This window comes from Oncorhynchus mykiss, chromosome 1, assembly GCF_013265735.2.
Source record: "Oncorhynchus mykiss isolate Arlee chromosome 1, USDA_OmykA_1.1, whole genome shotgun sequence".
Lineage (NCBI taxonomy): Eukaryota > Metazoa > Chordata > Actinopteri > Salmoniformes > Salmonidae > Oncorhynchus > Oncorhynchus mykiss.
The window spans coordinates 70,885,643-70,911,646 of NC_048565.1; the positions used below are offsets into that span (position 1 = coordinate 70,885,643).

The 26,004-nt window shown below is 45.1% G+C and overlaps 1 protein-coding gene across 1 annotated transcript in view; it reads right to left on the reverse strand.

Moving 5' to 3' along the window:
* slc24a3 (solute carrier family 24 member 3) overlaps positions 1 to 26,004 on the reverse strand; it is a 98,867-nt gene that overhangs the window by 22,530 nt on the left and 50,333 nt on the right. The window contains exon 2 of the mRNA XM_021610716.2: positions 21,999 to 22,127. Coding sequence (XP_021466391.1) covers positions 21,999 to 22,127 — 129 coding nt within the window. The remainder of the gene's footprint in view (positions 1 to 21,998; positions 22,128 to 26,004) is intronic.

The following is a 26,004-nucleotide window of genomic DNA, read 5'->3' on the forward strand; positions in this document are numbered from 1 at the left end:
CTCCAGCGTAGCCACCTTGCTAAAGTTAGCCAAGACCAACTGAAATTTGTTACATATCATACGTATTGCAAATTCGTTACACATTGTAATTCGTAACATATCATACAAATTGTAATTACCATTATCATACGAAATGGATGATGGACATCCACAAATTAATACATACCATACTAAATGCAACATATCATACTGGATATTGTTTGAATATGTTATGTCTACCCCTGAGTCCACGTTGCATATTTCCTGTGGGAGAGTAACTAATAGAAATCTCTCACTGTCTCCTGACCTCTTCCATTTTCTCTCAACCATGTGGACCATTAGAGAGAGGTGGGAGCATCAATGAGGAAAACAACAAGATCAATCCCTGCAGTTTAAACATAGCACGCATAGCCTGTCGTAAATTAGAAACACATGTATGCATGCACACACACTCATGACATGATGTAATCAGCTCAAAATTGGTCTGGCTTGTTTGAAAGCCACTTAAGAGCATTACATGTCATTTTCTATTAAGAGGCTGTAGTTCCCTTCTGGGCAAGGGGCATGGGTCGTGGGTCGTGGAGAGCTATGTTGGTTTTCACAGGGACATTTCCAACGAAAATGTATGAATCCTATGGGACTAAGAGTACATGTAGTGATGGAGAGGAGGATGGAAGTGTTTGTACTATGGATAGACGTTAGACACACACATACGTAACACATGCATGGCACATAACGCTGAGCTATTAACCAAAATGTATTTAACTTTTTATTTTTTATTAACAACTAATTGACAGACGTCTGTTCAATTACTTGAATTCCATTCAGTTCATTTTTTTTGTGAGCCCAACACTCCACTTCTCTGGAGAGAAATCAGATCATTCATGAGCGAAATCAAGTCAACTGTGGGACGTTGAGCTGAAGGGAGTTGTAGTTTTCATTAAGTAAATGTTCAACCAAGTTCAGCACAGAAACGTAGTAATGAACTATAATGACCATAAAACATTGCGCCTGTTCTTTCTAGCTCAGACAGAAATGGATACACTTTTGCGCCTGCTACATTAGGTTAGAAACACACAGACCGCATGAAAGAGGAATGTACACAACACAATGGATGAGAGAGAGGGATAGCGACAGTTCGTGAAACTATGCCTCATCTACTTTGAAGAACTAGCAAAATGTTTTTTTCAGACAGCTCTACAGCATACTTAAGCAGCAGTGGTCGGAGATGTTTAAGATGAGGGAGGACAATCTTTTTTTTTTATGAGCGTGGCCTTATTTATATTACAGCATATTGAATAACTGTCATTCATATTCCATTCACCCAATTCAATGTAACATCGATAGGTTTAGACTACTAAATGATACTCACATTTTTCCTATACCCATCATGAGGTTGCTACAACCTAGCCTATTAGTGAAAGTTTAAAAAGTAGGTGCACAGGTTGAGAAAAAATGTGAGTAATCAAGGTGACAGTGACACATTCAATACTGCCTTGCACACTTTTACCTGTATCTAGCTGATCTAGGATGCAATCATTAGTCCAACAGTTGTAAACAAGAGTTTCTATTGGACAAATTCAGGTATGTTTATCCCCGTTTTGTTCCGTTTAATAAATGTTTTTCAACAGATTTGGTGGCATGAATACATCCCTGATCACACGCAAACACAGTTCACTTTCATAGCAGCCACATACAAACAGCATCATCACTTTCCTTGTTGCATCCTTTGTTCTACTCACTCTCCTCCTCTCACCCTTCCCCTTTGCTTGTGGACTTTAGAGCATAACACATCAGCTGTCTGTGACCAGGCAAAAAAAACTTTCCAAACCTTCATACCATAACCGCTAACCGCTACACACAGCCTAAATCGGTGTCACCATATAAGCTAACATCATAGCTACTAGAATTAACACGTTAGTAAACCCGCTACAGTCATGCAGTAGTTTAGCAGTTACACCAGCCCACTGGTGGCAATAAATTAATAAAACCAAAATCTTACCTTGACTTGGAAGAGTTCCAGTGCTGGTTAGCCATAGCCAGCTAGCTTACATAGCATCCTGCTCTGTTTCAGCCATGTGTTTGAGTAGGCTATACTAACTAGTTGCATTTTGTAAAGAAATGAATTTGTTCAAAACTGTTCAACTACTGTCTTTCGAGTCAACTACTCACCACATTGTATGCACTGCAGTGCTAGCTAGCTGTAGCTTATGCTTTTCTGATCCTTTGAATGCGTGGACAATGTCAGTTCATGTTGCAAGAGCTCTGATAGGTTGGAGGACGTCCTCTGGAAGTTGTCAATTACTGTGTACGTCTATGGAAGGGGGTGAGAACCATGAGCCTCCTAGGTTTTGTTTTGAAGTCAATGTACCCAGAGGAGGACTGAAACTAGCTGTCCTTCAGCTACAACATGGTGCTACCCTACAGTGTGCTGTTGAGGCTACTGTAACCTTCATTGCAAAACAGTGTGTTTTAATCAAATATTTGGTGACGTGAATATGTTTAGTATAGTTTGATCTAAAAAGGATAACTTTAATGTTTCACTATTTTTATTTTTATGAAATCCACTGAGGTGGATGGTCCTCCCCTTACTCCTCTGAGGAGCCTCCACTGTTAAGCTGGCTAGCCTAACTAAAGCTAGGATGACTAACGACAGTACAGTATGGGGAGCATAGAGATAACGTTGTCTGGCTGGCTGCTCAAATCAAAGTTTATTTGTCACGTGCGCCGAATACAACAGTTGTAAACCTTACAGTGAAATGCTTACTTACAGGCTCTAACCAATGGTGCGAAAAAACGTGTGTGTGTGTGTAGGTAAGTAAAGAAATAAAACAACAGTAAAAAGACGTGAAAAAAGAGTAGCAAGGCTATATACAGACACCTGTTAGTCAGGCTTATTGAGGTAGTATGTACATGTAAGTATTGTTAAAGCGACTATGCATATATGATGAACAGAGAGTAGCAGAAGCGTAAAAAGAGGGGTTGGCGGGTGGTGGGACTGTGCGGGAGCACTAGTTGGTCGGGCCAATTTAGGTAGTATGTACATGAACGTATAATTAAAGTGACTATGCATATAAGATAAATTCGAGAGAAGCAGCAGCATAAAAGAGGGGTTGTGGGGGGGAGGTGGGGGGGGGGGGTACACAATGCAAAACAGTTGAAAAGCCTTATTGTCCTAGACTTGGCACTCTGGTACCGCTTGCCATGCGGTAGTTGAGAGAACAGTCTATGACTGGGGTGGCTGGGATCTTTGACAATTTTTAGGGCCTTCCTCTGACTCCGCCTTGTGTAGAGGTCCTGGATGGCAGGCAGCTTTGCCCCAGTGATGTACTGGGCCGTACGCACTACTCTTTGAAGTGCTTTGCGGTCGGAGGCCGAGCAATTGCCGTACCAGGCAGTGATGCAACCGGTCAGGATGCTCTCGATGTTGCAGCTGTAGAACTTTTGAGGATCTCAGGACCCATGCCAAATCTTTTTGGTTTCCTGAGGGGGAATAGGCTTTGTCGTGCCCTTTTCACGACTGTCTTATTGTGTTTGGACCAATCTAGTTTGTTGTTGATGTGGACACCAAGGAATTTGAAGCTCTCAACCTGCTCCACTACAGCCCCGTCAATGAGAATGGGGACGTGCTCGGTGCTCCCTTTCGTGGGTGAACAGGGAGTACAGAAGGGGACTGAGCACGCACCCCGGGGGATCTCCAGTGTTGAGGATCAGCGTGGCAGATGTGTTGCTACCTACCCTCACCACCTGGCGGCGGCCTGTCAGGAAGTCCAGGATCCAGTTGCAGAGGGAGGTGTTTAGTCCCAGGATCCTTAGCTTGGTGATTAGCTTTGCGGGTACTATGGTGTTGAACGCTGTGCTGTAGTCAATTAACAGCATTCTCACATAGGTGTTCCTTTTGTCCAGGTGGGAAAGGGCAGTGTGGAGTGAAATGCCATACAACACTCCTTCCGTGGCCTCCAACTGCTCTTATATGCAAGTAAAACTAAATGCATGCTATTCAATCGATCACTGCCCGCACCTGCTCGGCCGTCACTACTCTGGACGGCTCTGATTTAGAATACGTGGACAACTACAAATACCTGGGTGTCTGGTTAGACTGTAAACTCTCCTTCCAGACTCACATTAAGCATCTCCAATCCAAAATTAAATCTAGAATCGGCTTCCTATATCGCAACAAAGCATCCTTCACTCATGCTGCCAAACATACCCTCGTAAAACTGACCATCCTACCGATCCTCGACTTCTGTGATGTCATCTATAAAATAGCCTCCAACACTTTACTCAACAAACTGGAGGCAGTCTATCACAGTGCATCCGTGCAAAGTGCAAAGCCCCATACACTACCCACAATTGCGACCTGTACGCTCTCGTTGGTTGGCCCTCGCTTCATACTCGTCACCAAATCCACTGGCTACAGGTTATCTACAAGTCTCTGCTAGGTAAAGGTCTTACTCACGTCAGCTACGGAGAGCGTGATCACACAGTCGTTCGGAACAGCTGATGCTCTCATGAGTGCCTCAGTGTTGCTTGCCTCGAAGCGAGCATAGAAGTGATTTAGCTCGTCTGGTAGGCTTGTGTAATAGTTTGCAAGCCCTGCCACATCCGACGAGCATCGGAGCCGGTGTAGTATGATTCAATCTTAGCCCTGTATTGACGCTTTGCCTGTTTGATGGTTCGTCGCAGGGCATAGTGGGATTTCTTGCAAGCTTCCGGGTTAGAGTCCCGCATCTTGAAAGCGGCAGCTCTACCCTTTAGCTCAGTGCGAATGTTGCTTTAATTTTTGCTTGTAAGCAGGAATCAGGAGGATAGAGTTGTGGTCGGATTTACCAAATGGAGGACAAGGGTGAGTTTTGTACGCGTCTCTGTGTGTGGAGTACAGGTGATCTAGAATTTTTTTCCTCTCTGGTTACACATTTAACATGTTGATAGAGATATGGTACGCACGCAAGCACACACACACACACACACACACACACACACACACACACACACACACACACACACACACACACACACACACACACACAAACACACACACACGGGGAGCAGAAAGAAGTGTCTTCATAACACTCAGTTCATAATTCAGAGAAGTGTTAATAATTAAGCAGTGTTCTCGTTTTAAATCATGTAGCTACAGTCCAACACTCCACTACACCTGAGCCCTTGCAGCTCTCACCATACTGGCAAGAGAGATCATTATGTACTATGCAGAGTCAGCCCATGAAGTGTGTGTGTGTGCAAAAGAGCCATCATCACTGTGCGTGCGTGTGTGCGCGTGTGCGTGCGAGCGTGTGTGAGCGTGTGCGTGCTTGCGTGAGCGTGTGTGTGTGAGTGTGTGTGCGTGTGTGTGCGTGCTTGTGCGTGCCTGCCAAAAAAAGTGCAAAGTAGCTGGCAAGGTATTGCTGTGTGTCAGCTGCTGAAGAAAACGTATCTCTATGAACTCTGTTTTCAGTTTCCAGACATCAGTAACTTTTGAAATATTTGCTTCTTTCTCACGTACATGTGTGTGTGCGCGCGCCCTATTGCATTTTCACTCATACATTTCACAAGTGTGTAGTTACATTAGATCTATATTGTCAGATAAACATATACATAAAACTAAATCAAAGGGGCACCCGAGTGGCTCAAGTCTATGGCACTGTATATCAGTTTTAGTGGCGTCATTAGAGACCCTGGTTCAATCCCGGGCTGTATCATAACCAGCCGTGATCGGGTGGCGCACAATTGGCCCAGCGTTGTCCGGGTCAGAGGAGCGTTTAGCCGGAGTAGGCCATCATTGTAAAATAAGAATTTGTTCTTAACTGACTTGCCTAGTTAAATAAAGGTTCAATTTAAAACATATATACATCTAATATGCCTTTTATTCCATAGGATTAGATTACCGTCCAGTCCCTCTTTACTCCTCTGTCCTCGCTCTCAATGATGACATCATCCCTAGCGTGTGTTGCGTAATCACAGTGATCTGATCGGGCTACTAGGCACAGACTGCTCAAACAGAGCTGCAATCGTGATGACATTTTACCAGAACTGGTTGTCTTGGTAACATACATTCAATGAATGAACGCACTGGCGATTTTGAGGATGGAATCTTATAAGGGCGACTGAAGGCTACATTTGCTACTTTAAGTTTGGCTTGGGGGGGAGTGAGAGAGCGGGAGAGAGAAAGGGTGGGAGACAGAGAAAGAAGAGAGAGCAAGAGCAAACAAGAGCGAGACTAATACAGAGAGTACAGCATAAGAGTACAGTCTTCAAATGCTCAGATCCCTTTTCCTTTTTTCTTGGGTCCTCTACCCTCTCCAGTTCTACCTCCCTTCTGCCGTTGTGAGTTGCTGAAAGGAAAACATCCCCTGCGGGCCAGCATGGAGGTGGAATGTAGAGAGGAGAGGCCCGGCAAGAGGTAGTGAATGCCTGGGTGCGTGAGTATCACAGCTGGCACACTGTAGTGGTGTGAGGGTCATGTCCGTTAACTTATGTGCCAGCGCACACGTGCATGAGCACACGCACATGCACACATGCACGCATAAACACACACACACACATCCTGGCAGGAGACAAGGGACATGGCATGTTGCCATGGTAACTGGAGGGGGACTGAGAGGTTGTTCAGTGCATCGGCCAGGCTGTCCGTGTGCATACCTGATGGGAGATGCTGACTCGTCTGAGCAAGGAAATAGAATATACTGTGGAGTCCTTAGATCAGTCACATATACAGACCAATAATAAAAAAGTCCTCAAAAGAGAGAGAGGGAGAGAGGAGGAGAAAAAAGAGAGTGTAGGTCATCCTGTAGGTCATCCTGTCAAGAACATGAGGTGTTAAAGTTCAACAGAAAGAAATCCTGACTGAGTGTGGAGAGATGCAGAAGAATGGATTAGCAGGGAGACGTAATGTTCCTCAGTGCAGGAACAGGTGTGTGTGTGTGTGTGTGTGTGTGTGTGTGTGTGTGTGTGTGTGTGTGCGAGTAGGGCTGTGACGGTCATGACATTTTGTCAGCCAGAAACTGTCAAGCAAATTACTGCTGGTCTCACGGTAATTGACCGTTAATTAACATAAACATGTTTAGCATCTCCTGGCTTCCACGCATAGCCTACAAGCTACTGATGTGGACCTTTGGAACATCTACATTTGAAAAAGTCTAATGAATCCATTTAAAGGGTAACTCTCAACCCCAAATTCAGCCTTTGCCCAACCCCCTCATAAATGTAGTTGTACCTGATCCCAAACCCTTTCTCACTAAAGCATACTTACCCGCTCTGCAAGCACACAATATACTCTTATAACCTCCCCCCGGCCGATTATAAGAGTATATTGAGCCTGGTTCCTCTCTAGGTTTCTTCCTAGGTTCCTGCCTTTCTAGGGAGCTACCGTGCTTCTACTTCTGCATTTGCTTGGATTTCTGTATAAGCACTTTGTTGATGTAAAAAGTGATTTAAAAATACATTTGATTGATTGATTGAAATATGGCTCTGGACAGTTTGCTCACAGTGGCGCCAAGTTCCTGACATCTATTGACACTTGCGGTGTATACAGTACCAGTGGCGCCAAGTTCCTGACATCTATTGACACTTGCGGTGTATACAGTACCAGTGGAAATAGAGCTACTGCGTAAATACTTCAATCTGGGTTGGATTGAATTGAGCCCTTAATCTTCATTTTCAAGGTGATGATTGCACTTTTCTTCCCAACACATTACCGATGTGTATGAAACTGTAAGCATTAACTTTGAATTTGGTCTATGTAGAAATGTGCCTTAAAGCCTTTTGAATTTTGTGGAACGTCAGGTGTTTAGTCAAGGAAGCATCATCCAAAATATAATGGCAAAACTCCTCGTACTAAGACCATTGCCAAATAAGGTGCGCTATCTCCTGATTTAATAGTAAGCCTTGAGGTGGTACGACACAGCACATCTAGAAGGGAGTGGATTTCATTCTCCATTGAGATGATGTAGAGGGACCTTCTCAAAGTGCCTCTACATCAACATTTCAATGACAGAGTTGAATCTCTAGCGGCAAAAAGAGCTAGATTTACTACTAAAAGACCAAAATATAAACATTTTGCAACAAAGTGTCAAAATAAAGATCATAATTGACGTGTTTGACTATAACTAAGCCTAAAACATCTGGTTTTCATTTTTATTTTCATGATTACTCTTTACTATAAACTGGATGGTTAGAGACCTGAATTCTGATTGTGTGACAGCTGTAGTATATCAGACCATATACCACGGGTATGACAAAACGTTTATTTTTACTGCTCTAATTACATTGGTAACCAGATTATAATAGCAATTAGGCCCCTCGGGAGTTTGTGGTATATGGCCAATAAACCACGGCTAAGGCCGGTATTCAGGCACTCAGGGTTGGGTCGTGCTTAAGAACAGTCCTTAGCAGTGGTATATTGGCCATATTTATTTATTTAACCATTTACCACATCTCCTCCTACCTTACTGCTTTAATGTAGCCTACACCATCATAATAAAGTAATTGTTTATTTTAGACAGGTCTAATCTTGTTTTTACATATCCTAAATAATATGTATGAAATTAGTTTTGATTTAGAATGGGACATTATCACCCACCTGTCGGAACAGGGCCAGGGGGAAAAATACGTCATCCGTATGCATGCACTTGAATAGCGAATGGAGGACCCTTTTCCCGCGGTTCATTTTCATGTCAGCCAGGTAGGCTACTCCGGCTGTAAAGCGAAGCAATGTGCTTAATACATGGATAGTTTATAAATAAATATAGTAGGCCTAGCCTATAGAAAGCTGATGGGATCCTCCTTTTTAAGAGGCCATCTAAACTCTGTTTTCTCACGCAATTGCATAGCCTAGGCCATATAAAAATGTTGCGCAACATAGGCTTGCTTTTCAGAACACATTTCATTACATGCATCAACCAGCTATGAGGAGCTAGCTCTCACTGCGCAACAGGTGATCCTATTCCGCTCAAACTGAATGTCAGGGATCTCATGACGTGTTCGATTTGATTTTCAATTACATTTGCATTGATGCCAGAGTGATTAGAGGGACAATTGAGCGCTTAGAGCAGTGGTTCTTAACCTTGTTGGAGGTACTGAACCCCACCAGTTTCATATGCGCATTCACCGAACCCTTGACAAAAAAATCTAATTCAAAACATAGGTATATATTTGACTGGTGCACAAAATGAACCGTGCATCAACATCACTGTCTTCAAAGAACAAAATCATCAAAACATTTTCACACAGATGATCATTTTCAAACAAAAACAAAAACATAATAATGAATATTTACTGCAAATCAGTGTGACTTCTGCTGTTGCCTTTCAGAGACCAGTTCAGAAATGCGCGGCTTCACCTTGGCAAGTGCCACTCTCATGTCATTTTCGCAACAAAGTCTGTTCCTTTTCTTCGTTTTTATGTCCAGCATCCTCGAAAAGGATTGCTCGCAAAGATATGTTGTAACACACGGTATGAACATCTCCAGAGCTTTCTTAGCAATAACAGGGTACGTTACCATTTGTTGACACCAAAACGTTGAAAGCGTTGTTGTTCTGAAGAGTTGCTGTTGAACCTGGCTCTGCTGAATTTCAATGATTTCATCGAAGTATTCATCATTGACATCTGTTGTCTCAACACTAAACGTGAACGGCTGTCTCACCCATGCTGGACATGACTCTCTTGTAGGGAAGTATCCGTCGAGAGACTTTGCAAGCTCATCTAAGTGCGTGGCAATTGCTTGCTTCAGTTCCGCGGGTACAGAAATGTCTCCGATTCCAGATACATCTTCGATCTTACTTACACAGTCGTCCAGCAGGGGAAAGTTTGCGAAGTTATTGTTCTCTGTTCGTCGTTTCCATAACGGTAGCTTTTTTTGAAAAGCCTTCAGGTTTTCCTCCGCTTCGATGATGTTGACTCCACCGCCCTGCATATTTTGATTGAGATGATTGAGAGCTGCGAAGATATCGGCCATGTACACTAAAATGAGAATGAACTCAGAATCTTTGAAGCAATCTGCATGACAATGTTGGTGCTCTTGCAAAAACAGGGCTAATTCCACACGCACGGCAAAAACACGATTCAGCACCTGTCCCCGGGATAACCACCTAACGTTAGAATGGTACAGAAGTACTTCGAATTCAGAGCCCATTTCTTTACACAGCTCACTGAAGATGCGATGCCGCAGAGCACTAGTTCGCACATAGTTCACGCATTCTACTACAATTTTTAATACTTCTGCCAGTTTTGGAGGCAAGGTTTTTGTTGCCAACGCATGCCTGTCCAGAATACAATGCGTAACAATGATGTGTGGTGCATCGGCTTTCACTAGCGCACCAAAACCAGACTTTCTTCCCAGCATCCCACGAAAGATTGTTGTCTTTGAAGAAGTCATCCACAAGTTTCTTCACATCGGCTGCCTTAGTTGTTGTTGTAAGAGGCTTACAAAATAAAAAATCTTCCTTTATCACGTCGTCTTTCACATAGCGCACGAATACAGCAATCTGGCTTAGATTGGAAACGTCTGTGGTCTCGTGGAGTTGAAGGCTGAATTTTGCCAGGCTTGAAATCAGATCTGCAACTACTTGAGCCAAGATGTCTTTGCTCATGTCCTCTATTCTGTCGCTGATGGTGTCATTTGAAAGAGGAATTTGGGATTTGGGACTTAACTTCAGCCTCTTTTCCCAGCATGATATTCGCCATCTTCAACACAGCTGGTTTTATGAGTGTTTCACCAATGGTGTGTGGTTTGCCCTGCTTTGCGATCAGGTAAGCAACTTCATAAGATGCTGTGAGGATCGGTTTGTTGATGGGTACAAAGCCGAGAACAGGCAGAGTAGCCTTTTCATCGAATCTGGCTCTCTTCACCTTGAATTCAGCTAGCGTTGTGTTCTTGTATTTTCCATCTCCATGCAGCTTAAGGAAGTGTTTTCTTAGTTTTGCCGGTGCTAGACTAGAATTGCTCAACTTGGCATTGCATATCATGCAGTTAGGATACTGACTCCCATCACTTTCCGTTATACATGTAAATCCATATTGTACATATTCGTCCGACCACTTTCCTTTTTTGCTCGACATAGTAAGTATGAAGGGATTAAAATATTAAGAAAGAAATCACAAGACGTACCATCATGACAGTCACAAGTCGACTACTGAGCGCACCAAATTCCCTGCAGCACAGATAGGCCAAGCGATGTAGCGTGATCACCTGCAGCCAATGATGGCCAAGCGGAGCGTGTCATCACGAATCATATGAATCGGATGTGTGTCTTGACATCCGCCGAACCCCTGAGACTGACTCACCGAACCCCTGGGGTTCGATCGAACCCAGGTTAAGAACCACTGGCTTAGAGGGACAATGGAGCGCTGAGTACAAGCCCTTTAGCGACTTGCATTTAGCAAGTTTGGTAGGCTACTAATGACCATCAGAGGCATCACACTGTTTAGTGTGTTTTGCACCTGATGGAGCTGTTTCGGTTGTTTCTTTTGTTCCTTGTTGTATTTAGTGTTCAGTTTATTAAAATAAGGATGAACACTTACCACGCTGCATCTTGGTCCTCACCTTCTTCCACCAACGGTCGTTACAGTTCCTTTAAGGTGTGGTGAGGTGTGTTGGGATGTCAATCAGTTTTTGGTTGTTTATACTCGTTTTATAAGCTCAAGGCCAGGAAAAACAATATGTTTTTTTTTTTTTACCAGTACCTGAATGTATTTTTTCTGTTCTGTGTTTATTTGTTGCAATAAAATACACACACACTCCGGGTCATCGCAGCTATTTAGCTGCTACCGAGTGGCCCAGCCCCGAAGTTAGCCTTGAGCCAGGCCCATCTCCCGGCCTGCTCAGTGGACCCAATGGACCAAGGTGATTACTCGTCTCCCGGACTCTTCACTAACACGACTAGAAGCCACTACATCACCGGATTCCTGCCGTAAGCTCTGGACCTTTGCATCGGATCATCACAGCTAGCTAGTTGCTACCAAGTGGCTATAGTGGCTAACACCCTTGTCCCAAAGCTAGCACCAGTTAGCCTCAAGCCAGGCGCATCTCCCGGCTAGCAAACAAAATTACTCCATCTACAATACCTCTTTTGCCAATTGGCCTGGACCCTTTCTCGACACGGAGCCCTGCCGGTCCGTCACGACTGGTCTGCCGACGTAATTCCGTTCGATGTGCCCTTAACCGGCCTTTGCCGGATGTCGGTGAAGACGCTTCTGCTAGTCCCGGCCTGCTAACTTTATGAACACCGTGTCTCCCGCTTGCTAGCGTAGTAACGACTTCCTAACGGCTTCCCTGTTTCATCTATTGCTGTTCACTGGACCCTATGATCACTTGGCAACATAGCTGATGCCTGCTGGAGTGTTCATTAATCACGGTACTCCATTTTATTTATTTTGTTTATCCGTCGGCCCCAGCCTCGAACTCAGGCCCTGTGTGTAGTTAACTGACCCTCTTTGCACATTCATCGTCATTTTACCTGTTGTTGTTGTCTTAGCTGTTGTTGTCTTACCCATTGTTGACTTAGCTAGCTCTCCCAATCGACACCTGTGATTGCTTTATGTCTCTCTCTAATGTCAATATGCATTGTATACCGTTGTTTAGGATAGTTATCATTGTTTTAGTTTACTGTGGAGGCCCTAGTCCCACTCAACATGCCTCAGATAGCTCTTTTGTCCCACCTCCCACACATGCGGTGAACTCACCTAGCATAACTAGTGCCTCCAGAGATGCAACCTCTCTTATCGTCAATCAATGCCTAGGTTTACCTCCACTGTACCCGCACCCTACCATACCCCTGTCTGTACATTATGCCCTGAATCTATCCTACCACGCCCAGAAATCTGCTCCTTTTATTCTCTGTCCCCAACACACTAGACAAACAGTTTTGATAGCCTTTAGCCGTACCCTCATCCTACTCCTCCTCTGTTCCTCGGGTGATGTAGAGGTTAACCCAGGCCGTGTGTGTCCCCAGGTGCTCTCATTTGTTGACTTCTGTAACCGTAAAAGCCTTTGTTTCATGCATGTTAACATCAGAAGCCTCCTCCCTACGTTTGTTTTACTCACTGATTTAGCACACTCCGCCAACCCTGATGTCCTTACCGTGTCTGAATCCTGGCTTAGTAAGGCACAACATTTTCCGTCAAGATAGAACTGCCAATGTCACGCCCTGACCTTAGAGAGCCTTTTTATTTCTCTATTTGGTTAGGTCGGGTGTGATTTGGGTGGGCATTCTAGTTTTTCTTTGATGGCAGGGTATGGTTCCCAATCAGAGGCAGCTGTCTATCGTTGTCTCTGATTGGGGATCATACTTAGGCAGCCTTTTTTCCACCTTTAGCTTGTGGGATCTTGTTTGTGTGTAGTTGCTTTCTCTACTGCAAGTAGCTTTACGTTCGTGTTTGTATTTTGGTGTTTTTTTGGTGTCATTTAAAAGAAAAGAAAAATGTACGCCTACCATGCTGCACCTTGGTCCAATCCATCTTTCGTGACAGAAGATCCCACCACAAACGGACCAAGCAGCGTGGCCAGGAGGAGCAGACATCCTGGACATGGGAGGATATCTTGGGGATCCTGGATGTGGGAGGAGATCCGGAAGGGATCGCCTTCCATGGGAGCAGACGGAGGCAGCGAGGGAGGAACAGCGATGACACCGGGGTTCGCGACCACGAAGGAAGCATGAGAGGCAGGCCCAACATTTTTTTGGGGGGGGCAAAGGGGTGGTTGGCTGAGCCAGGCTTCAGACCAGAGGCTATTCCCCGCACTCGTTTTAAGGAGCGTGTGACCGTTCAGGCACCATGTTATGCGGGGATATGCACTGTATCTTCCGTGCGCATTCACAGCCGGTGCGCTCGGTGCCAACTCCTCGCACTTGCCGTGCGAAAGTGAGCATACCGCCAGGACGGGTTGTGCTGGCTCAGCGCTCCTGGTCTCCAGTACGCCTCCTCGGTCCAGGATATCCTGCGCCTTCTCTACACACTGTATTGCCAGGGCGCCTTCATAGCCCAGTGCATCCTGTGCCAGCGCCCCGCACTTCCCGGGCTAAAGTGAGCATCCAGCCAGGACGCGTTGTGCCAGCTCTACGCTCCAGACTTCCAGTGCGCCTCCTCGGTCCAGGATATCCTGCGCCGGCTCTACGCACTGTCGCCAGTGCGCCTTCACAGCCCAGTGTGTCCTGTGCCAGCGCCGCGCACTTGCCGGGCTAAAGTGAGCACCCAGCCAGGACTCGTTGTGCCAGCTCTATGCTCCAGACCTCCAGTGCGCCTCCAAGGTCCAGTATATCCTGTGCCTGCTCCACGTCCGAAGCCTCCAGTGATGATCCATGGCCCGAAGCCTCCAGTGATGATCCATGGCCCAGAGCCTCCAGTGATGATCCATGGCCCGAAGCCTCCAGAGACGATCCAAGGTCCAGAGTCTCCAGCGTTGGTCTGCGGTTCAGAGTCTCCAGCGACGGTCTGCGGTCCAGAGTCTCCAGCGACGGTCTGCGGTCCAGAGTCTCCAGCGACAGTCTGCGGTCCAGAGTCTCCAGCGACTGTCTGCGGTCCAGAGTCTCCAGCAACGGTCCAGAGCCTCCAGCGACGGTCGGCGGGCTCCGGTCTGCGGTCCAGAGCCTCCTGCGAGGGTTCCCAGTCCGGAGTCCCCGGCGACGATCTACGGTCCGGATTCCCCGGCGACGATCCACGATCGGGTTCCTCCGGCGACGATCTAAGGTCCGGAGTCCCTGGCTACGATCTACGGTCCGGTTCCTCCGGCGACGAACCACGGTCCGGAGCCTCTAACGACGATCCACGGTCCGGTTCCACTGAAGCATAGGGATCAGCGAGCGGAGCGGGGTCTACGTCCCGAACCGGAGCCGCCACCGAGGCTAGATGCCCAACCGGACCCTCCCCCATGGAGTCAGGTTTTGCGGCCGGAGCAAAGTTCTGTCATACTATCCAGGTCTATGCCCAAAGAGTTCGAGCTTCTAATTTTAAAAATGAATCTCTCCAGAAATAAGTCTCTCACTGTTGCCGCCTGTTATAGACGCCCCTCAGCTCCCAGCTGTGCTCTGGACATCATATGTGAATTGGTTGCCCCCCCATCTATCTTCAGATTTCATTCTGTTAGGTGACCTAAACTGGGATATGGCTAACACCCTCCTACAATCTAAACTAGGTGACCTCAATCTCACACCAATTATCAAGGAACCCACCAGGTACAACCCTAAATCCATAAACATGGGCACCCGCATAGATATTATCCTAACCAACTTGCCCTCCAAATACACCTCTGCTGTTTTCAATCAGGATTTCAACAATCACTGCCTCATTGACTGCATCCGTTATGGGTCCCCAGTCAAACGACCACAGCCCAGTGTGTCCAATGCCAGCGCCGCGCACTTGCCGGGCTAAAGTGAGCACCCAGCCAGGACTCGTTGTGCCAGCTCTATGCTCCAGACCTCCAGTGCGCCTCCAAGGTCCAGTATATCCTGTGCCTGCTCCACGTCCGAAGCCTCCAGTGATGATCCATGGCCCGAAGCCTCCAGTGATGATCCATGGCCCAGAGCCTCCAGTGATGATCCATGGCCCGAAGCCTCCAGAGACGATCCAAGGTCCAGAGTCTCCAGCGTTGGTCTGCGGTTCAGAGTCTCCAGCGACGGTCTGCGGTCCAGAGTCTCCAGCGACGGTCTGCGGTCCAGAGTCTCCAGCGACAGTCTGCGGTCCAGAGTCTCCAGCGACTGTCTGCGGTCCAGAGTCTCCAGCAACGGTCCAGAGCCTCCAGCGACGGTCGGCGGGCTCCGGTCTGCGGTCCAGAGCCTCCTGCGAGGGTTCCCAGTCCGGAGTCCCCGGCGACGATCTACGGTCCGGATTCCCCGGCGACGATCCACGATCGGGTTCCTCCGGCGACGATCTAAGGTCCGTAGTTCCTGGCTACGATCTACGGTCCGGTTCCTCCGGCGACGAACCACGGTCCGGAGCCTCTAACGACGATCCACGGTCCGGTTCCACTGAAGCATAGGGATCAGCGAGCGGAGCGGGGTCTACGTCCCGAACCGGAGCCGCCACCGAGGCTAGATGCCCAACCGGACCCTCCCCCATGGAGTCAGGTTTTGCGGCCGGAGCAAAGTTCTGTCATACTATCCAGGTCTATGCCCAAAGAGTTCGAGCTTCTAATTTAAAAAATTAATCTCTCCAGAAATAAGTCTCTCACTGTTGCCGCCTGTTATAGACGCCCTTCAGCTCCCAGCTGTGCTCTGGACATCATATGTGAATTGGTTGCCCCCCCATCTATCTTCAGATTTCATTCTGTTAGGTGACCTAAACTGGGATATGGCTAACACCCTCCTACAATCTAAACTAGGTGACCTCAATCTCACACCAATTATCAAGGAACCCACCAGGTACAACCCTAAATCCATAAACATGGGCACCCGCATAGATATTATCCTAACCAACTTGCCCTCCAAATACACCTCTGCTGTTTTCAATCAGGATTTCAACAATCACTGCCTCATTGACTGCATCCGTTATGGGTCCCCAGTCAAACGACCACCCCTCATCACTGTCAAACGCTCCCTAAAACACCTCTACAAGCAGGCCTTTCTAATCGACCTGGCCCGGGTATCCTGAAAGGATTTTGACCTCATCCCGTCAGTAGAGGATGCCTGGTTATTCTTTAAAAGTAATTTCCTCACCATCTTAAATAGGCATGCCCCTTTCAAAAAATTTAGAACTAAGAACAGATATAGCCAGCCCTTGGTTCACTCCAGACCTGCCTGCCTTCGACCAGCACAAAAACATCCAGTGGCGTACAGCACTAGCATCGAATAGTCCCTGCGATATGCAACTTTTCAGGGAAGTCAGGAACCAATACACACAGTCAGTTAAGAAAGCAAAGGCTAGCTTTTTCAAACAGAAAGCTCTAACTCCAAAACGTTTTGGGACACTGTAAAGTCCAAGGAGAATAAGAACACCTCCTCCCAGCTGCCCACTGCACTGAGGCTAGGAACCACTGTTACTACTGCTAAATCCACGATAATCGAGAATTTTAATAACATTTCTCTACGGCTGGCCATGCTTTCCTCCTGGCTACCCCAACCCGGCCAACAGCTCTGCACCCCCCGCAGCTACTTGCCCAAGCCTTCGCAGCTTCTCCTTCACCCAAATCCAGATAGCAGATGTTCTGAAAGGGCTGCAAAACCTGGACTAGTACAAATCAGCTGGGCTAGACAATCTGGACCCTCTCTTTCTAAAATTATCCGCCCCCATTATTGCAACCCCTATTACTAGTCTGTTCAACCTATCTTTCGTATCATTCAAGATTCCTAAAGATTGGAAAGCTGCCGTGTCAAATCGGAGGGCCTGTTGTCCGGTCCTCTGGCAGTCTCTATGGGGGTACCACAGGGTTAAATTCTCGGGCCGACTCTCGTCTATATTTATATCAACGATGTCGCTCTTGCTGCGGGTGATTCCTTGATCCACCTCTATGCAGACGACACCATTCTGTACGTTTGGCCCTTCTTTGGACACTGTGTTAACAAACCTCTAAACAAGCTTCAATGCCATACAACACTCCTTCCTTGGCCTCCAAATGCTCTTAGACGCTAGTAAAACTAATGGCATGCTTTTTAACTGATCGCTGCCTGCACCCGCCGCCCGACTAGCATCACTACTCTGGACAGTTTTGACTTAGAATATGTGGACAACTACAAATACCTAGGTATCTGGCTAGACTGCAAACTCTCCTTCCAGACTCATATTAAACATCTCCAATCCAAAATTAAATCTAGAATCGGCTTCCTATTTCGCAACAAATCCTCCTTCCCTCATGCTGCCAAACATACCCTCATAAAACTGACTATACTATCGATCCTCGACTTCGGCGATGTCATTTACAAAATAGCCTCCAACACTATACTTAGCAAACTGGATGCAATCTATCACAGTGCCATCTGTTTTGTCACCAAAACCCCATATACCACCCACCACTGCGACCTGCATGCTCTCGTCGGCTGGCCCTCGCTACATATTCGTCACCAGACCCACTGGCTCCAGGTCATCTATAAGTCTTCGCTAGGTAAAGCTCCACCTTATCTCAGCTCACTGGTCACCATAACAACACCCACCCGTAGCACTCGCTCCAGCAGGTATATTTCACTGGTCATCCCCAAAGCCAACACCTCCTTCCAGTTCTCTGCTGCCAATGACTGGAACAAATTGCAAAAATCACTCAAGTTGGAGACTTATATCTCCCTCACTAACTTTAAGCATCAGCTATCTGAGCAGCTTACCTATCGCTGCAGCTGTACACAGCCCATCTGTAAATAGCCCATCCAACTACCTATCCCCATATTGATTTTATTTACTTTGTTTTGCTCTTTTGCTCACCAGTATTTCACTCCAGTATCTATCACTCCAGTGTTAATTTGCTAAATTGTAATTACTTCGCTACTATGGCCTATTTATTGCCTTACCCCCTTACGCCATTTGCACACACTGTATATAGATTTTTCTATTGTGTTATTGACTGTACTTTTGTTTATCCCATGTGTAACTCTGTGTTGTTGTTTTTTGTCGCACTGCTTTGCTTTATCTTGGCCAGGTCGCAGTTTTAAATGAGAACTTGTTCTCAACTGGCCTACCTGGTTAAATAAAGGTGAAATTTAAAAAAATGAAAACACACACACACCCCTCAGATGCTAATGAAGTGATACATCTCATGATAGTTAGCGTTGCTTCCCGTCACTGTGCTGAGTAATATGACATTTAAGCCTCCTGTCTGTTGTTGACATGCAGCTGATTCGAAACAGATGAGTCCCTATGAATATTGAATTAATTTTCGCAACAGGAATACAGCTGACACCTAATGTTCTTTGCCACTGTTAGTTTGCTGAGTGACAGTGTTATGAAGCAAATACACCAGAAATGCTGACAAAATCCCTGATTATAACACTGAAAATAAACCCAAATTCTGAATCAGGTGCAGAGTAACACAAATCTCCCTCTAATCCTTCTTGTCCACATGGGTCAATAGAAACAAGACCTGAACGATTAGCAGGTTCAATTCCCCCAGTCAGCATGGACACAGCTGACCCACAGGTTAAACTCACACACGGGCAGTCATGCAGGCAGGCAGAGTGTGCATGCGTGTGTTTGTATGTGTGTTACTGCACATTGTGTGATTTTGTGTCCTTCTGCTCCCTTCATCTTAGCCTCGATCCTGACTAGTGTCCCAGTCCCTGCCGCTGAAAAACAGCCCCACAGCATGATGCTACCATGACTATGCTTCACCGTAGGGATGGTGCCAGGTTTCCTCCAGATATGACGCTTGGCATTCAGGCCAAAGAGTTCAATCTTGGATTCATCAGACCAGAGAATCTTGATTCTCATGGTCTGAGAGTGGGCTGTCATGTGCCTTTTACTGAGGACAGGCTGGCCACTCTTCCATAAAGGCCTGATTGGTGGAGTGCTGCAGAGATGGTTGTCCTCCCGGAAGGTTCTCCCATCTCTACAGAGGAACTCTGGAGCTCCATCAGAGTGACCATCGGATTCTTGGTCACCTCCCTGACCAAGAAACCCCCGATTCCCCCGATTGCTCAGTTTGGTCAGGTGGCCAGCTGTGTAGATTGCTGAGGAATTGTTCTTATTTAATCCATTTTAGAATAAGGCTGTAATGTAACAAAATTTGGAAAAGGTCAAGGGGTCTTAGTACTTTATGAAGGAACTGTAGCCTGGTCTACTGGCCCAAGTTGAGAGATGTGCAAGGAAGTTGAATTGGAGGAGTAGTGGAAAGGAGAGAGAGAGAGAGCAATGGAGAGAAAGGGGGGAAGGGGGAGAACGATCAAGAGGGAGTGAGAGATGAGACAGGCTCTTGTGCAGAAAAGCAGGAATAATCCCTATTAAAATAATTACAGCGTTTCAGGAGGCAAAGCGATTAAGCGGAAAACAGGCTATTAAGTATTTCTGTCTAAATATAACTCCCATATAACTCACTCAGAGAGGGCAGGGTTTGGGAGCAGGCAATACACTCCTAGAAAAGAAACGTGCCAACTAGAACATAAAAGGGTTCTTTGGCTATCCCCATAGGATAACCCTTTCCCCAGAGGTTCTACATGGAACCCAAAATAGTTCTTCCTGGAACCAAAAAGGGCCCTTCAAAGGGTTATCCTATGGGGACAGCCGAAGAACCAGTTGGAACCCTTTTTTTCTAAGAGTGTAGGGTAAAGAGTTGCGTATGCGCATCTGTGCGTGTGAGTGAGTGATTGAGTGTGTTTGACTTAGGTGTGTGTTTGGTTGGTGTCTGTGTGTTGCTTCTAGGACAGGGGCGAGATTTGGGAGGTGGTGTGTTAACAGTGAGATCAAGAGAATGCTTGGCAGGAACGCAGTCTCGTTAAACCCCAGGATTCCACATGGAAAACCCTCGCACACAAGGGCCCAGAAAAACACACAAGTGCCCAGAAAAACACACACGCCCACGGAAAAAACACACACGCCAACCCACCCACGGGCAATGCAAACACACCAAGTGCCATTAGAATAGAGCGTACATATCTGCACATCCTCACAACACACACGTGCACTCACACACAAAACTCACTCCCCATACACACAGACTGCATTGACTGCAATAAACCAAAGCTCAAACAGCAATAATATTGATAGAACAATGTGTAAAAATAGGGAAGGCAGAATTATCGTTTAAATTGTGTAACTGTCAATTATGGACAATAATCAAACAAAAAAAATGGAATAGTCAATCATCTTAATACATATACATTCAGTTTAGGAGAAATGGGGATTCAACATTATATTCAAGTAGATATAGTTTACCCTTACCCTTTAGTATTTTTGTTTTACATGAAGTGGGAAAAGTTTATGAACAGAACGACAGTCAGCTTCATTTCCAAAAGTGGTAAAATCTATTGTTTAAGATTGGGGTGTCACCCCTGTGTTGTAGCTCATTTTTAAATATGCATTAGAATTGTAACGTCTGCTTCCAGCTCACACTCCCAAACACATAGATCCCCTGAACGCAGCTCACGCTCCAGATCCCAATCACGTGAATTCTGATCACCTGTTCACACACCTGTATGTCATTATCACACACTATTTAGTTCAGTTCTTTGCACCCCATCATTGTGAGGTATTGTTTGTTTTGTGACACACTTCTAGTCGGAGTGCTGGGTTTCCTGTAATTTAATCCTCCCATGTATGATAGTTTTGCCTGCCTCACTAATAATGTATTTTGCCTATTCTCTCCCTGTACTTTAGCCTATCGGATTTCCTGTTATCAACCTATTACCTGATCTCCCAGACGACGTTACTAGCCTTTTCCCTGCATGTACTGTTGCCTTTTTGGACCCCCTGTGTATGACCTTCTGCCTGCCCCTGGACCCAGCTACCTGCCTCCTCCTGTGGTCCTTTACAAATAAACACCTGCTTCGCCCTGCGTGTGAAAACAGCTCTATCTCCCATCGTGTTTATTACAATATTGCATTACAAGCTCAAACATTTTTCCAACATTACAATTATGACATTAACCATGGTAATTTGCATGACAATGAATCATTACCAAACATTCCTTAATCACAGCACTACCTATAACACTATCCCCGTCTGCCATGTGTATCTGAATTCTCAACCCCTGTTACTTTCTTTTCTTTCATCTGTACTCCAGTCTTCCCTACAGTATATCCTCCAGGAATCCCTCCGGTCTTCCCCATAGGAGTGCCATGTACACTCATTCTGAAGCTTCAATTTGAATCTTCAACAGAATCTCTCACTTCCTGCTATCTGAGCAATTGGTTTTACAGAGACGGGGAAAACGACACCAAACACATTTCAGCCACTGCAGGAAAACACAGGTTGCAATATAGCAGGCATGTCTGTAAACATACACTTTGTTATTGTGGGAATAGGAGATGTGTGTGTTGTGTGTGTGTGTATCAGACTTCCCCACCGTATTAGGTTTTAGGACAAGACCTACCTGGAATCTTACCTTTTGGTTAAATAGTTACACCAATCTGGCAAAAAAACATGAATCTTAACTTCCAAATCGAGGCCTGACCTACCTGGCTCAGTGCAGTTTTTGGACGGGGGGCCCAACAGAGGGTCTGTCTCGTTGTCCCAGGATTCCTGTAGTAGCCTTCGAGTCTCCCACCCGGCACCCTCCTCAGTAGTAATGCTTGAGAGGTCATATCCTGGGATGGACCAAGAGAATATTGTTAAGAGTTAAAATCACACTCTGTTAGGTGCGTATACCATAAAAGAGTGGGCCACCAACAAAAAAATTTAACAGTGGAGCAAATACATCCCATAACATTCACACACTGTACAAATATATTTTGACTTCCATGACATAAATGTGGGTATATCTGTCGGTCGTGTGAGGCTAGATTGGAGCTAGCAGTGCAGAGTTCATGGAATGTGTTCTTCAGAATGTAAGAATGTCACATAGGATGCAGAGCTCAGCCCCATTCCCATTATTAGATACCAGCGCTTCGAAAATCTGGTTAGTCGGAATAAGATGAGATCATTAGGAGCATCCCTACGGCAACACAGTCTGCGGTGGCGTGCTCCGGAGGCCCTGGGGTGATCATTCTGGCGGCTCAGTCATCTGGGTCACCATGTCCTCAGGCCACCGCCTCCAACTCAATGCAGCTCCCAAGATGCAACAGGGCCTGACATTAGGATTTGGCAATGCCTGCTAATAATAGCCCTTACTATATTTATCAAAACAGGGATTAAAAACAAATCACAGCTTCGCTCGCCTGTCCACATGTTGAGGAGCAGGCGGATAGGATGATAACATGTGGACGCTGACCCGAGAACCAAGAATGGGTCCATGTTGTGTGACTGTAATCATAGGCATTAATACAGATCCTTGAAATAAATAGAATGTCTGTCCTTGTGTTTGTTTGTGCAACCTGCACAAGACTGCAGACAATTTTGTCTTGTATTTGTAGGACAATCTTCTATTTATGATGTGAAGTGTTTATTTCAACCTTGGTGTATCAGGCCAACTGTGTGTGTCTTTCTCTCCCCCCCCCCCCCATACCAAAACACTGGAGTGGCTCTCTCTGGGGCTCTCTGATGACGCGTGTCCCAGGCAGGTAGCCTAGCAGTTAGAGCTTTGGGACAGTAATCGAAAGGTTGCTTGTTTGAATCCCCGAGCTAGTAAGGTGGAAAAAATCTGTCATTCTGAAAATGAACCCCCACAACAACTGCTCCCCGGGGGACATTGACGTTGATTAAGGCAGTCACCCGCACCTCTCTGATTCAGAGAGGGTTAAATGTGTAAGACACATGCAATGCATTCAGCTGTGCAACTGACTAGGTATCCCCTTTCCCTTTCCTTCTCATTAAGCTGTGGGAGCACTGAGCAGACTACATGTTAGGGGACAGAGGCCTTCTCCATGCAGGGCCGGCGCCAGAACAAATTCTTTGGATTGGCCATTGATTACCATAGGCAGGCAAATCTTTTCATGGGATCTCCTATGCATTCATTTTTTATGGGTGTTATAGTAAAGACCATAGGCAGCTCATGAGTTTCAAGTTTGGGGAAGCTTACAACTTATCCTACCATTTCTACCGATCTGTGTGCCAGTTGATTATTTTTATATGATTATTTTAGTGGAACAGTTTTATTTCAATAATATCATTTTGGTTTCTCAAAATTATTGTCACATTGGGCTTCTGGTGACGCAACTTAGGAAATGGCTGCCTAGTTTTTCGTACTGCACATCGGTTGGGTATTTCACCCCCTAAATTCAAGTATTTACTCTGAGCATTATAATAACTTTCGCAAAATGGAAAAGGTCTCGGAGCTACAACAACAGCCCGTAACAAGACAGCAGAAGATATAATCGTCGATGTACCAGAAATGGCTAAGAGGAACTTCGAGAAGATGTAAGAAAATAACTAAATGAGTTCAAGAAGGACATTAACCAGAACCTGGAAGAAAACAAATTAGGCGACACAGGACAATATAAGGAGAACACTACATGTCATGGACCACATTACTCAGAATAAGACAAGTGCAATATTAATCAGCCTAGATGCAGAAAAAGCATTTGATTCAGTGGGATGGGATTACCTATTCCAAGTTATGGAAAGATTTGGTTTCAACAAAGAAGTGATACAGTGCATCAAAACACTGTATTCATGTCCGACCGCTAGAATAAAGATAAATTGACATTTGACACGAACGATAAAATTAGAGCGAGGGGCAAGACAAGGCTGTAATCTATCACCCACGCTCTTCTCCTTGTACCTCGAACCATTAGCACAGGCAATAAGACAGGACCCAACTGAGGGAATAACAATAAGAGGCAGTGAACATAAGATATGCATGTATGCTGATGACGTTCTGTTATTCCTTAAAGACCCAGGCTCAAGTGTACCTAGATTGATGGATGTTTTACAAACATTTGGAACATATTCAGGGTATGTGCTTAACGTACACAAGACCCAAGCCCTAGTATATAATTATACCCCACAGGAAGAGCTGAAGAGTAGGTATAACTTCACCTGGACCTCCTCATCCATTAAATATCTGGGAGTAAATTTACCAAAAGATACACCCAAACTTTATTGCATGAATTACGATCACATTAACAAGAAAATATATGATGACCTAGACAGGTGGAATTCACTTCCCTTAGATCTTAGTGGTAGAATTTAAACAATCAAAATGAACATCCTGCTAAGGTTACTGTATTTGTTCCAATCACTGCCCTTAGAAACACAGCCTAAACAGTTTAGGGAATGGGATAAACGGATATCAAGGTTTATCTCGAACAGTAAGAGACCAAGAACTAGATATACAACATTACAGTTACCAAAAAACTGTGGGGGTATGGCCTTACCAAACCTAAAAGATGATTATGTGTCAGCCCAATTGAGACCTCTGGTGTGTTGGTGCAATTCAGAATACGAATCCAAATGGAAAGACATCGAGACTACTTTGACAGAGATACCCATACAGTCAGTTTAGGGAAATAAGGACATGGTAAAATAAATATACAATAGACAAAATCAGTGGATTAATTTCTCTCTGAAGACATGGTTTAGGGGAGTTAAGCAAAATAATTTAGACAGAGAGATAAACAAGATTTTGGATAAACAAGATTTTTCAACACTATTTCTTAAGGGAGATAAAAGTGACTGACCCTCGAGCACCTCCAAAATTAATCAAAGTATTCACTAACACATACAACTTGGGGAGTAACAAAAAAATTATTTCAAATCTCTACTTGGGTATTCAATCTTCAAAGAAACATTCTACAAACTGTATTAAACAGAAATGGGAGGAGGAACTTAACATTGAAATAACTGATGAAACATGGTTGAACATATTAGAGACTCAACAAAGCTCCACCAACTCAAGGTCATGGAGAGCATTCTGTTGGAGAGAATGTTATACGTTTGTTCACAACACCTAAACTGAAATCAAAACAGACTGACTCCCTACACCCTTGTTGGAGAGAATGCGGTCTATTGAGGGCGGACCACTCTCATATCTTTTGGCCCCGCAATCGAAACTTACTGGGGAGAAATAAGATCTAACATTGGAAAAATAATGGGATTTGACATAGAACAAAAATGCATTTCTTTGTACATGGGTGAAATACCTGATACACAATAGAGAAAAGTACCTCTTGAAGGTCCTACTGGCAGCCAGTAAAAAGGCTATCACTAGGAAATGGCTACAAAAAGACCCTCCCACAGCGACACAATGGATAGACTTTGTAGAAGAAATACACCACTTGGAGCGTATGACCTTTAAGAACTCAACAGGAGAGAGGTCAAAAATACTGGGAAAAATGGGTTTCGTACTTGGAAAAGGTCTAATTCAAAGATGTCAATGTAAATAATATGATGATATGATGATGAAGGTATGAAGTGCACTGTAACTGCCAGATCTTTTTTGTTGTTGTTCTTTTATTTGACTTTATTTGTACTTTCTTTGTGTTCCTACAATAAAAACAAAGTATAAAAAAATGTAAAAAATATTGTCACATTGTTAATCATAAAAATCTGAAGTAAAATGATACAAATTGAAAAGTTAAAATTCAA